We start from the raw sequence: 14,353 nt of genomic DNA, 5'->3' as shown, positions 1-14,353 counted from the left end.
CAGTAAGGTCTGTGATAATGTGGAATCGGCTCCCTCAGGAAAAAGTTTTAGCAATTCTATAGATTGCTTTGAGAAAAAGCTTGATGATTTCTAGAAGCACAGAATATAACTGGATATTAAAGCTTTAAAGTAAAGATAACAGAGACTGTTGATCCAGGGAACATCTCATTGCCTCACAATATCAGATAGGAATTTTTTTCCCATTAGAACAGATTGTACCAGGGGTTTTTTTTTGCCTTCCTCTGGATCAACTATGTCCATAGGGTTTTATATCTGGGATATGTTTATTTCCCTAGTGGTTGGACTTGATGGACTTGTGTCTTTTTTTCAACCTATGTATCGTAGTTACAATCCTCTGATGAATTTTTGTTCCACTTAGTATGCAAAAGGTTGGCTTATAGTTGAAGTGCAATCAAATGTTTTTATCTCATTTCAGGGTCCACTCAATTCCCGTTCAACCCGTTGACTATGGGAATGCTGAACAGCACTCCTCCATCTTCTATGGCCTCCAGCATTACACAGAGCTCTGCCCACCAACAGAGCAGAATATGGGAGAGAGAACCAGCACCCCTCCTCTCATCACAGTATGAAACCCTATCAGACAGCGATGACTGAAACACTTTGGACTGAAATATGTATGACTGAGGGTTCCAGCGGTGATGTCTATATTCACAGCCTGAAAGACTTTTTGTAATTGGAGCCACAGGCCGTGGAGCACGGGGCCACCTTCCTACACAGGGAATCACAGAACCGTGTAAAATATTTTAAATGGATATCAGCCTGTGATGGCCAAGTACTAGCAGAATGTAATTAGTAAAGATTTAAAGGTCCACGTTAATATGTAAAGATGTTTTAAAGAAAAAGTGGATAATTGGACACCTTCCAATTCACAGATATTTGTAAAAAAAAAAAAATCAAAATGTCTTTAAATCTCTTATGTAAATATTTGCAGTGTTTTATTTTTTTTCCTTTGCTCTAGTATGGTGTATGTATGTTTTAAATCATTACCTCTCCATAAGAGGAACTTTTGTTTTATCATTTTTTTTTTAAGTTTTTTTCCCTTGCTTTCTAGATGGCAAACTACCAACCCTAATTATATTAATTGTGCTGCACCTTATAACTACTCACTTCAGATTTAAAGACCATCTAGCAGGTTTTGGCTGGAGACCAGAAGAGACACCTTGGGGGTTTCTTTATTTTTTTTCTCTTTCTTTATTTTTAGTAATTAGGAGTGAGGACACCAGTTCTGGAACCATTGGAAAGTTTCTGGATTTTCATTTTTAACCCAGTGGCAAAACATATGAGTCATTCTAGTGCATACACTGCTGAGGTTGTCTCCTCAATGTCTTTAAGGAAAAAAAAACTGTATTTAAAAAAAGAAAATAACTAAATAATAATAATTTTTTTTTTAATATTGCTTTTATCAAACCTACCACATTGAAGAAGCTTTTCTGCACTAGCAATGACAATTGCAAAATCATGTCTGTGAATTTTAGGTTCCGGTTGTTTTTATCCTTTGTAGGAATATATTCTCCAGGGAATACAATAGGTGTATGTGTATAGACTGGATTGTTACCAATCTCAACACTGATTGGTATATTAGAGGCTTTTTTTTTCTCACAGCGTTCATTTAATTCTATACATGGATTGTAATAAAATGTTTTTGCGCAAAATAGGATGTCTGTTCTTACTTAGTTACTTGATTTTTTGTCCAGTAAACAAAAAAAAAAAAGGAGGAGCTGAGAAAAACCCTGGATTGTGCTCAGGGCCATCTTAAAGAACAACATTTATAGCCGCACAGTGTTTAGTGCCCACCAGAAGTACAGCTCCCTTCCAGGGCGGGTTTGGGTGTTTCCTCCTATTGATATTAAAGAATACACTTACCTGGCATCCTGCAGTGCAGTCGATCGGTCCTGGAGGTGTCTTCCATCAGGTCCCGCGTCATCTCGGTATCCGTCTCCGGGCTTGCCCCATCTTCGCCTCTTCTTCCTGGTTCTTCTTCCTATGTCACCCCACCCAGGCGCAAGATCGGCGTTGCGCATGCGTGAGATCGGGAAATTTTTCTCTTTTCACCAAAAGGGCTCATGCGCAGAAGGAGCACCCAAGAGCCTCCCAGGATGCGTCACATAGGTATCCCGGAGGCTTTGCAATACCATTCATCGCCTAGGCGATCGAGAATAAGGGGGCAGTGCTGCACCCTTTAAAAAAAAAGGTGTCGCACTTAAAAAAAAAAAAAAAAACCTGGGTTGTCTGCCCTTTTATGTAAAGTGAAATTTCAGAGTTTAGGTACGCTTAAAGTCCCACAACATTAGCTTCAGAAGTCAGTAACAGAAATATATCTCTTTACCCAGGAGTTAAGCTTGGGTAGCTTTTTGGGTACACCCCTGGTTTCCATATATACGTTAGAAGATATACTATCCTGCCTCCAAAAATCATACATAGGCGCCAACCTCAATACATGCATAAGTATATAAAAACAGGAAAGAGAAGGCTGTTTTTTTTCACCGCAATTGTATTAGATCATAATAGAATAGATTGTACACATAGTTGTACCTGGCTGCTATACACATCCTGGTACAGCGCTTGAGATGCTTTTGGCATATCCTAACACTGCTCAACACAAGTAAACCATGTGGAACTAAATGTGTCCATATTTCCTAATGAGGAATCCCTCATTTTTCCAGCTATTTACTAAACGTAACGTTCTCCATAAATCCCCTAAAGAAGCCTCTAGGCGAAAGGTGTCAGGTCACACGATGTTATACCTACATACTCTTCGTGAATCATAGATTAGGGATTCTCTGTATAGATTCAAGGTCCTATCTCCCATTAGGTTTTTAATGGGAGTGACCAAGTTGTTTAACTTATGTATGTAACACAAGAACTATGTGTGAATTTATTCTATTATGATCTAATACAATTAAGCTTGCCGTGAAAAAATCTCAGCTTTCTCTTCTATGTTTTTTACACAACTGGTTTCCTATTTCTTGTCCAGTTGACCTCCCAGTTATTCTCCCCTATCTATCTGGCAAAGGCTTGTATGAGGCTACCTTAGCTGCAGGAAAGCGGTTGCACGGTGGCTCTCACTGGCATTCTTCCAGGTCAGGCACTGGTGCAGCGAGATAAATCAGGAGCATTTTCCCCTGAATTGTACACAGATAATATAGTATATATGTATGACATAGTATGAAGAAAGGTTACGGGTATTAACCCTTTCGTGCTCCAATAAACAATAAATCATGGCTACAAATACACTTCAATTGTGCTTAAGCATTACCATGAAAATTGTACCCTTTGTACACCACATCACATTGGACCGGGTGGTCAAAAAGTGGTCCGGGCAAGATAGCAAATTAGTGTTCTGTTGCTTATGCCATAGATATCCAGTAACCCCTAATATAGTGTCAATATTCTACCTACCCCCTACTCCTTGTTCCAACTTTCCAATGCATGCCCCCTTAATATGTCTGATTTTTCATCCAATAGTCCAGTGCTGTGTATTAAAGCAACTTCCTATTGTTCCAACATTTTGTTAAGAGTATAATCTGATGCAGTGGTGTAATAGTGTGATCAATGTATTGTAACACGTTAGGAAACCCTTTTATGTAAGGTAAAAATTGTGTTTGTTTAGGCTTTTTTTATAAAGGAAACACTTTGCCGATCTCACGCATGCGCAGTGGCAAAAAGCAATGGTGTGTTGTCAAGGAGGGTGAGGTTGCAGAGTTTAGAAAATACCAGGTCTAAAGTGTGTCCGGCTATGTGTGTGGGGCCATTGATGTGCTGTGTGAGTCCAAAGGAGGAGGTAATGGGGAGCAGTTTGGCTGAGGAGGGAAGGTTGGGCTCATCCATTGCAACATTAAAATCACCAAGGATGAGGGTGGGCAGGTCATGGGAAAGAATGTGAGGGAGCCAGGATGCAAAGTTATCCATAAATTGTGATACTGGGCCAGGGGGGCGGTACACAACAGCAACAATGAGGGGTAAGGGGCTAAAGAGTCAGACAGAGTGGACTTCAAATGAAGTGAAAATGAGAGCGGGTGGGGTAAAAAGGACTCTGTATGTACAGTTAGGTGAGAGAAGGAGACCCACACCACCCCCTACTTTGTTGCCAGGTCTGGGGTATGTGTAAAGTGCAGGCCTCCATAGGAGAGAACAGCAGCAGAGGCAGAGTCAGAGGAGGAAAGCCAAGTTTCAGTGAGAGCCAGAAAGTTCAGAGACTTAGAAAGGAGATGGTTGTGTATGGAGGTTAATTTGTTGCCAACAGATCTGGCATTCCATAGACTGCCAGAGAGAGGGGTAAGGACTTATGGGTAGGGTGAATGGGGATGAGGTTAGGAGAAGGGAGTGTCTCCCTTTCTGCAATAATGACCTGCCTGATCACTTCCACTTTAAAGGTGGAAGAAACCCCGGGAGAGAGAGGGCATTTAGTTATAGTGAGTATATAGGGGGGGGTGCCAGGCCCCTTTTAGAGTGCTGTAATGCAGTTTGTAGGACAATTTAGGCCTGATAATATTTATTTGAAAAAAAACAGGGTTTTACCTTTACAAGAGAAAATGTAGCTCTGTGCTTTATCCTTATTTTATGACAACACTTGTCTATACGCACTGGAAATACAGATAAGCACAATTTTACTTTGCTCGGAAGGGTGTCTGGCCAATAATGTACTGTATATGTTCATTAATTCCCTTTTGTATTAGAATGCTCATGCTGCAACAAGAGACTTCAGTTTCATCAGCCATTTATGTGATCACTTAACTTGAGTGTGAAAGAGAGTATGGCAGGGATGATAACTTGTCTGATCGAGTCTGAGGCATTATTGTAATTGTTGCTATCTTTAAATTACTGAAGGTGAAATAGTTATCTCTGGTGGATGTAAATATAGATGTTGAAGGCTTTTGCTCTGCATTGTAAGCGAGAACGGACGGTGTAAAATCGCCGATCGAGATCAAATTTTCTAAAAAAAAAAAAAAAAGTCCCACAGGCTGTGCTGATCAATGAATGCAGCCGTGGCTGAGTAAAGGAGAATCAGGGAGCACTAGAGGTTTTGAATGGTCCCCACTTAACCTCTAGTGCAGGGGATCACACACTGACACAAGGATTTCACTGCGATCCCCGGGCACTAGAGGTAAAATTAACCAAAACGATTACCAACCGATCAACGATTATTCACAAATATTTTGAACGATCATATAGTGCCTAATTCTGTACATGCTGTAACGATACGATTGTTAAAAGATTAACCACCAATAATGTACACACACTAGATATGTTCGTTTGAACAATGCAGGAAGTGATGTGTACCGAAGAAAGCGTTCCGCAGAAACATCCACAATCACTGAACGACCATACACACAATAGACAGCGAACAATCATCGCCCAATCAGATCCGCCGGGACAGTCATTCATTTCGATCCGTCATTCCTCGTTAATCTGCGTTGTTGGCCACTTTTTTTTAACGATTAACAGACATTCGGTTGTTAATTCTTTCTTTCCAGCGATAATTATTGCGCATGTGTACATAGCCTTAGTCTTTATAGTCAGATTGAAAAGGGTGACTTTCCTAGAAAGGCCAACCACAAACATTGTGGTCTTGGACCTGCATGGGAAGTTAGTTACACTGTAAAAGGTACAGATTTGTGTCTACTTTCTGAATATGTTGGTGTCTGGAACCATGCAAATTTATGATAAAGGTATAATCTAAATCCTACTTTCCTAGTCGTGTTCAGGTTGACTAAATTCCCTGCTAAAGCTGAGAATCTCATAGCAGCCAAGCAAGATTTTGTGACCAATTAGCAAATTTCCTTGCTGAATCTGAGCACTGAGTTTTTAGGCGTATTTGCATGTCTTTTCCTGCAGATTTTGCATCTGACAATTTTCTGAGATCTGGATTGCCTTATACATATTAAAGTGTGAAGACAAAAACGATATCTTAATTTACATAAAATTTAGGAATCATATTAACAAATTGTGGATCTTGAGTATTTGAAGTAAAAAAGAAAAACATTTAGATTACTTTTAGAAACAAATCAGTTTTTTTTTTAAAACCTAGGACAGAAAAAACAGCTTCTAATCCAGCTCAACCTTCCTGCATAACGCAAACCTGGCTGACGGCTACATTCATGGGCTTTCCTAGAAATGCAAGATTCTTGGCTGCCGTGTTCATCCATGGAAATACACAATATTTTATATTATGTGTTTGTTTTTTTTGGGGTGGTTTTTAATCTTTGTCATATTTTCACATATATTGGCTTTCTTTTTTTCAGAATTAAACCACTGCTAAGAATTTTGCTAGTCAGTATTTATATCACTGGAGTAACATTAGCTGACATGTGTTTAATTGAATTTGTTATTAAATTGCATCAGCTGATTATGCTATATTGTAGGGCATACATATTGTGATGATTCCAAAGTGCCCGGGCAACTAGAACATTGGGTGCCCTGCTGTAAACTACAGAGCTCACATGTCCTGCCTATTGCACCTCCCCATCAGCTACTTGGAGCGATGGGCAGTTTTTCTGGTTTTCCTCCTATACCTTCCAGTTAAACAGCTGTGAACCAGTCATAAACACATAACGAGCGCTGCAGGGACAGGGATTTCACTGCGCTCCACCATCCAATCTGGATTACCTCAATGGAACCTAATATATTCCAAAATTGAGGACTGCCTTTACAAAGCCAGGAAATTTACTTTTTATGAAACAGTTGAAAGCAGAATTTACAACAATTAGATAGATTTTATTTACAAGTACAATTTAGGATTTCTTACAGGTAATAGCAGTAAGAAAAAATTCTATATGCAACCAAAATGCATACTTTACAATAATAAGCAGAACATCCACAAGTAGTATAGAAATCTGTCTGTAATGTTCATGAAATGAGCACTTAGATATTTTGGCTTTCTTCCCTCCTCTTGGCAAGTTCCGATAGACCTTTATGGATATACTGAACAGATGGCGTATCCTTCTTGTCCTCTGCCTTTATCAGTGCTTCCTTGAAGATCCGCTCTGCAGCCAGCAAGTTTTCTGTTCCTCCTTTATTGAGAGCACAAAGTATGCAAAGATCACACAGATGAATCTATTTACCTTTATAGATTTTATACACATTGGTTATCCCCAAAGATTATCATCTTTTCAAATGTCACTCTTTCACTAGGTTAGAATTATGAGCTTTGACACTGCTAACTGGCTCTGGGGCTGTGTTCTGCCATGTAGAGCATTCAGGACAAGAGTTTAGACTTTTTCAGAAAAAATCAGAACAGCAGCTGGAAATTTGCCTATTCAAATTAAACCATTAAAATGTTGCAGCCCTGACATAAATTCACTCAGAAGTAGACATTACAGTAATACACATCTGTTCCATTAAATAAATGTTTTAATATATATTACACTTGAATTTTGTTTGCTATGCCATGATCTTCCCTCAATATTAATTTACAATTCTGTTCCACAATTATGCTTCTTCATCATTTGCCTTACCACTGGCTTGTTGGAAAAGCAATCATCACCCAACCTCTTCTAGGGCCCCTAAAGGTATAAACCCTGTGGTCCTCTGGAATATAAATCATGCATCATCAGGCAGCACAGGACTAAGAACATTAAAATGCATCAAAGCTGACCCCTACCCACTTTATGCTGACACTGGGATTGGGGAAAAAGAAGTTACAGTCAAGTGAATACTAATTTCAACTCAATTTGGAAGTATTCAGGCAATCAACAGGTTGTGTAAGGGAAGGGCTTGTGGAAACATTTCTAATGGAATCCTGAAGTTGGGATTTAGTATGTAGGGAAAGAAGACATTGGACAACTATAAACAGGCCAAAGGTGTGCCTCCTGTTCACTTGTTTACCTTGATGCATGAAAATTGTGGCCATATTGCTGAGCAGGATATGGTAATCTGGATGGTCTGACTTTATAGCTCGATGAAGTGCTTGACTGACATAGGTGTGAGCTTCATCATAGCGACCCTGTGCTTCCATCACTGTGGCCAAGTCATTGAGCAGTGTGATGGCCTGTGTGACATAAAACAAACATATTTATGACTGGACAGGGAAACTGTTTACATGCTTATTGCAGTCTTATTGGAAAATTACTGAACAAACAGAGAAACCTGAACGTAATGCCAGGTTTGTGTTTTCATGGACCCAACTAATTGAACAAAACAGTTGTTGATACAACTCTGGATAGATTTATATTTCATGCACTAGTAAACATTTTACCAGCTTTGTGTTTTAAAGAAGACCCTTCCTGATGAAGACACTGAGAGTGCCAAACATTGGGTTACCAACTTAAAAGCATTATGCACATTAGAACCTCGGACTTTACTCACATGCACACTCAGTTTAGATTAATCTAATCTAAACTTAGTTTAGATTTTTGTTCCCACTGTAGTAGTTTCTGGTAATGGGAGTTCACTGATGGTATTTTTCCATGCAGGAAGGGTTAGACTTCTGCGCAGAAGATGCTTTAACTTAATAAGTTAGAGATCAGTTAAAGAGTAGTGTGAGAACTGCACATATGTGTTTAAATTGCTCAGTGTGTGTACAGGCGAAAATGACAGGGTCTCTTTAAAGCAAATTGATTATTTTTTTCTTTTTGGATCAGGAAAGCCACACATAAAAGTCTAAACAAAAAACATAGATATCACTAACAGAAAAAGTCAAAGAAATACTAATTGCATGCATGTCAGTACAAAACTATTATAAAAGCTTTTATAGGAATCTGGCTTGCCAGTGCAAACAAATTTCCCAGTGATATCTGGGGGTCTTCCAATAAGCAGACATACGCTGCATATGTAGTACTTAGCAGTCAGTTTTGTCAAGGTAATTGTTGAACCTGTGACCTAGGTTTATTTGGTTTACTACTAACCTGTGGGTGCAGATCGCCTTGTTCCTCTACACAGATTTGTAGTGCTTTCTCATACATGACTTGTGCATGTAACAACTGGGATTGGCTCACCAGGTAACGTGCATACGAATCCAGACATAGACCTAGGAGAAGCCGTGTGTTTGATTTTTCTTCTGCTGCAAGCACAAAATAAGTAAAATAATAAATATGCAGAAATAAGGGAGATAAGTATTAAAATCTGGGAGAAGGAAAATGGCAACGAGTGGAGATATTACCTACAACTTCTGATTTTTTTATTTTGTTTCATTTGATATCATTGCATATCAGGTTCATTTATAAATGAAAGAATGAATGAATGCCAGCATTTCAGCTGAATGTTTCCTGACAGCAGTTTGAATCCTTCTACATTTCTTGTTTTTTTGCCAACTCACAAGCTCACAGCTTGTAAAGTGTAATGAAATGCTAATTCTCATCAAACAAATATTAGTGTTATGAGCTATAAGAGAGGGAAGGTTCAGGCTTGTGCTCACAGCTTTTACAGGGTAACCAAACCCTCCTATCCTAGCTATGCAGCTGTCATGGAGTAGGGCATGTGACTAGATATGACACCATTCTTTAGAGGCTCTGAAAGTTTGGTTTAATGCTGACAAAAGCACACAGACACATATTAAGAAAAGGCATGCCTTGAATGTAGAATACACTGCACGTGTGCTAATAGGCACAAAGTGAATGATAACACTGAACAAAAAAATTATGTTTGATTAAGGATTAAAAACATTTATTGAACTCTGCTTCCTGGGCTAAATGAGTGCCAGAGAAGCTGGTCATCATTCCAAGAATGTCAAAAAGGAAGAAAACATTGCAAAGGATGATCGGAATCGGCAGTATGGCTCATTACTGAACAGCCTATGGTTACTTTAAGACTAACTTCTATTGCTGTCATCTTATTTTTAAGAAAATACTACTTTACACTTATACAGACACTGATGTATTTATTAAATGACGTTATCATGATAAATTGTACATTGCATAGCTGTATTTAGCCTTTTTTTAGTACCTGTCATTATTTCCTGTGGCGCGTCTTTTTCCTTCTCAGTCCTTTCATCCAAACTCAAGATACAGAACTGGTATCCTGCCACCGCCAAGTCCTTCCTGCAGTGGATGTAATACAGTTGAGAGTTGTAGAATGATTAAAACCCCAAGAATAAATATTTTTTTTAATAAGAATGAGCACTTAGATTTTGTCTAATTGGTGTTATGGAGTAACTGGAGTGGTGTTCAGTCTACATAACACTGGTATATGCGGTGTGAAACGTGATAGTAACAGAGAAAGTGAACTGGAAAATATAATTCTGAAATACTTGTTTTAACAAAATGTGCATGTTTTGCCTGTCATTTTACAGACTTGGGCTTTTTTAGGGTTTACCAATGAACACATATGTTGTATGTGGTGTTACTGCCTTCCTAAGGAATCAGAACATGTCCATGTTACGTTGTTCTGTCTAATGATGTTACACTGCTACCTTGTGGTAGAAAATGGCTTTGCACATTGTGTGATACCCACTGATTTTGAGCAGCATAGACACTGGCAAGCTTTAGGGAGACCTCGAGAAATGAATTGTCATCCTAGGAAATATGAAAAAATATTCTGTTAATAAAATGTCATAAAGAAACAAATAGGAAATTTAGCAAATAAACAAGATTTACCTGTTTGGTTCCACTATCAAGCATGTACACCATAGTGGTCTTAAATAACCTCTCTGCCTTGAAAATAAATAAAAAGTAAAATTAAAATCTTGCATATATCCAAAAAAGTAACAGTTAAGCTGGAATTTGATTGGAAAAATACAGCTACAAAAAATATTTTTGTTTGTGTCTTCATTATAACATATAATATAAAAAAAAATAATTAAAATGATTTAGGCCAGAGAAGATCAGTTCTGCTTGACCATAGGAGTTCTGCTCTTTGCTATCAGTCTTAGCAACTGTTTGGAATTTAATTACCTGTATAAGGCAATTAGATATGTGCAAAATTACATAGTTAGTCAGGTTCAAAAAGAGTCCATCAAGTTCAACCACTAGGGAAATAAATACATCCTGGATAAAAAAAAACCTATGGATATAGTTGATCGAGTGCCATGTCTAATGCTAAAGAGTAGGACTGGGTTTACATAGATTTTGTTGGTGAGTTGTAGTGGAATTCATTTTAAGTGACACCTCAGTGCATTAAGGCAGTGGTTCTCAACCAGGGTCCTTTGATACCCTAGGGCTCCTCCAGAGGCTTCTAGAGCAATAAGTAATTGGTGCTTCTCAGGTCAGTGGTCACCAACCTTTAGGTTGTCACAGACCACTAATTTCACGGACCCCAGATCGTGCATGCACAGGGAGCCGTGTGTCACTCAAAGGGGAAGACATCATTATGCCAGAACCTGCCCACTCTCCAGAGACACAACCTGCCCACCCCAACATGCCTGCAATCCGTACAGGGGACATGGTCCTTGGCTTTGGCCGGGGTGCCCCCCCAGTCTGACTCCGCTGGGGGGGCGCACTGACCAAAGAAACGGACTACCAATATTTTCTCTGGTTGGCGACCGCTGGTTTAGGTGACACCAATGATGTTTTTGGATATCTGTAAGGGTGACATTCTTCCCACTTACCCCCACACTAATGTGCTGCGAGTTGTGAACAATGTAAGAATTTTAAGGGGTTCCCCAAGACCTGAAAGTTATTTGAGAGATTTCTCTATGTTAAAAAAACTGAGAAAGGCTGCACTAAGGAAACACATCTGTACCTGCAGAATGCCATGACACATCGTTGTCACTTTTTGCACTTTAAAAAATGGATCAGGTGATGTTTTTTGGCAGACTATTCAAAATACATAGACCACCTTTAAATAATGTACATTAAATTGCATGCATTAATACCGTGGACAAGTGTAAGCCAGACCTAAACGTAAAGCAACTAAGATTTTTCACAATGTGCACTTGCACTTTAATACAACAAAAAATACAACAACATTTAAATAGTTTTCATAGGAAGGCAAACAAACTGTCTGTATACTCACACTGTCATACTGGCCCCTTAATAGTGCCAAATTAGCCATCTGGAAAAGACAACAAATAAATATATCCCATAAAACGACTATTTATTAGCTAAAAAAATTGGATAGTTCAGCTTAACATGTTTGTTGCACATTCTTCATAACCCATGACAAAGAAAAGGGCAAAGGCTGCATTCTGATCACATCAGCTTGATGGCATAATTAAAATCTAAGAAAGGTCTAACTTTCCATGTTTGCTAAAAGAGTGAGAAAACATTTACAACTGATACATGAAATATTTAGTAATAATTCCAATATTTTTTCATTTCAGCTTGCAAACCCTTTAATTTTCATACAATATACATTGTTGGTGCATGGAACATCCCCAAAAGTCCTATTCCAAATTGAGCAGGGTTCTCCCAGACCCTTTTAGCTGGGTGCACCACCCAGCACTTTTCAGCTGAAAGTGAGCTTGTGGATATTCATCTCTCTGTTTCACACATGGAGACTCTCAAATTTTGGGGCATTATGTTTGTTAAGCTATCTGTATAAGGTAAAACAGCGATATACCAGATCATAGGTGTAAACGATGGCACGCTTGCTCTTGCACTCCTGAGCTAGATGAAGAGTCTCGTGTAAAATCTCTTCTGCTTCATCCATCTCCTCTTTCATAATGCTGAGCTACCGAATAAAAAACAGATCAGAGAGTAAATCTTACATAATGTTGGGTTATATTTCACCTCAAATGTCTGGGGTAAGGTAAATCTGTGCTTTTCCTAATAAAAGCAAAGAATAAAACTCCAATTTTTTTGTATTGTTCATTTAGAATTACCATTATAAAAAACAAAATGTAGCATCTGAACCTGTTTTCATATAGTGAAATAAAACAATGGAAGAAAGCACAAAAACTGTCTTTTGTATGATTGTACTTACGGACTTAACCGTGTGATAGTTCCCTTTCCCTGTTCCCTAGCAGGTCACCACCATCATCTTCTTTCTTCCCTTCCTGTTGACAATCTTTAGAATGACGTTTATTCATTTCTGACACACGCAGAGGAAGCCATGATTTCCAGATATCCCGTCCCCTTTCTGCACCTGATTGAGGAATCTTTTAGCAGAAGTAAACCTCACAGCGTGAGATCTGCAATTTTTTATCTATTGCTGAAAGGGCTCCTTCTGTGCATGCCCAAGAAGCTCGGGCATGCGCAGAAGGAGGAGCCAAGAGCCTACCGGGATGCATGATGTAGGTATCCCGGGACACTTGAGCTCTCATTAATTCTTGATTGCCGAGGCAGTGCTGCAAGGGTGTTGCACTTAAAAAAACAAACAAGCAAACTTTTTAATTTAAATAAAAGAGTTGTTTAGGTACGCTTTAATATATGAGTTGATGTACCTTTAATATTTGCTGACCATTTCTAGTGTCTGTTTTACTGTTGTATTTTCTGCTTGGATGACTTTGTACAATATTTTTTTTCAAGACAAGTTCAAGCATTTGCAGGCTGTAAAATGCATAAAACCCTGGAATAACAGAGATATAATGTGATCCCTGCCAGGACAAAGTGAAGGGAGTACAGATATAGCCAGGTGTGAGCTGAGTATTATAAATGGTAATTAATGAACACAAACTTTTGACTACCTGTTAGTAGGTACAGATTACAGGATTTATAATTATTCACACTAATTTAAACTTTGTATACAGTGCACTTCTCATATGCCCAATTTAATTTCCACAAAACAATTAATTCTCTATACAAATTGTTTAGAAATATTGTTATAAATATACAGCTATGTACATTACAGGTCAAAAACATAAAAAACACCAAGCAATATTTTGAGTTCTATTTATAAAGCAGTGAAGGTGAAGAATCAATTCCTGCCATTATAACACATTGACCTGGAAGATTCTCCACCAGGGAATGTTTCAGGCAATGTCAGATTCACTGCTCTATAAAAAACACGCCTTTGTGTTCGCTGATTTGACTTTAAACTTTGTCAGTATACTATCTATACAGCTGGATGGAAGAACACAAGTATACAGAATGTAATATATATCACAATTACACTTTGTCAACATAAATCAAAAGTTCAGGACCTTTATATGTTATCTAACCTTGGCCTTCTTCAACATGTAAACTATCTTTTTTTCTGCCTCCGAAAGATCTTCATCATCATCATCAACATCCCCACGAAGTTTAGAGAAAAGAGAAAATGCTGAAAAATAAGTAGAAATGGTTAGAGTTTTCAGATGGCATGGAATTGCCCTGTCTGCTCCTTAGATTTTCACTGTATTCAGCAAAAGAATTCAGACACCACTGTGACTAATTTAACTGACTACCGTATTTTTCGGACTATAAGACGCACTTTTTCTTCCCCAAAACTGGGGGGGAAAAGTGGGTGCGTCTTATACACCGAATACACGTTAAATATACCGGTAATTAAAAAAAATCATACTCACCCGATCCCGCGATGC

At 38.5% G+C, this 14,353-nt stretch overlaps 2 protein-coding genes across 8 annotated transcripts in view; one reads left to right on the top strand and one right to left on the bottom strand.

Moving 5' to 3' along the window:
• NCOR1 (nuclear receptor corepressor 1) overlaps window positions 1–1,673 on the top strand; it is an 83,336-nt gene extending 81,663 nt beyond the window's left edge. For all 5 annotated transcript variants that reach the window (XM_072430997.1, XM_072430990.1, XM_072430984.1 and 2 more), the window contains one exon: window positions 437–1,673. In XM_072430997.1, coding sequence (XP_072287098.1) covers window positions 437–615 — 179 coding nt within the window. In that variant the 3' untranslated portion in view covers window positions 616–1,673. The remainder of the gene's footprint in view (window positions 1–436) is intronic.
• A 5,041-nt stretch (window positions 1,674–6,714) lies between these two features.
• The window catches only part of TTC19 (tetratricopeptide repeat domain 19), an 11,755-nt gene continuing 4,116 nt past the window's right edge, over window positions 6,715–14,353 (bottom strand). Inside the window, exons 1-10 of one of the 3 annotated variants that reach the window (XM_072430974.1) lie at window positions 13,994–14,089; window positions 12,817–12,978; window positions 12,454–12,564; window positions 11,908–11,946; window positions 10,551–10,607; window positions 10,408–10,469; window positions 9,901–9,995; window positions 8,865–9,019; window positions 7,846–8,008; window positions 6,715–7,031 (exon numbers count right to left, since the gene is read on the bottom strand). In XM_072430974.1, coding sequence (XP_072287075.1) covers window positions 6,883–7,031; window positions 7,846–8,008; window positions 8,865–9,019; window positions 9,901–9,995; window positions 10,408–10,469; window positions 10,551–10,607; window positions 11,908–11,946; window positions 12,454–12,555 — 822 coding nt within the window. In that variant the 5' untranslated portion in view covers window positions 12,556–12,564; window positions 12,817–12,978; window positions 13,994–14,089 and the 3' untranslated portion in view covers window positions 6,715–6,882. The other 2 variants (XM_072430958.1, XM_072430966.1) reach the window with 2 other exon arrangements.

This window comes from Pyxicephalus adspersus, chromosome 1 (genome assembly GCF_032062135.1).
Source record: "Pyxicephalus adspersus chromosome 1, UCB_Pads_2.0, whole genome shotgun sequence".
In the NCBI taxonomy this organism is placed as follows: Eukaryota; Metazoa; Chordata; class Amphibia; order Anura; family Pyxicephalidae; genus Pyxicephalus; species Pyxicephalus adspersus.
Note: the sequence above shows the minus strand (reverse complement) of the source record. Positions and strands in the feature narration are given on the sequence as shown.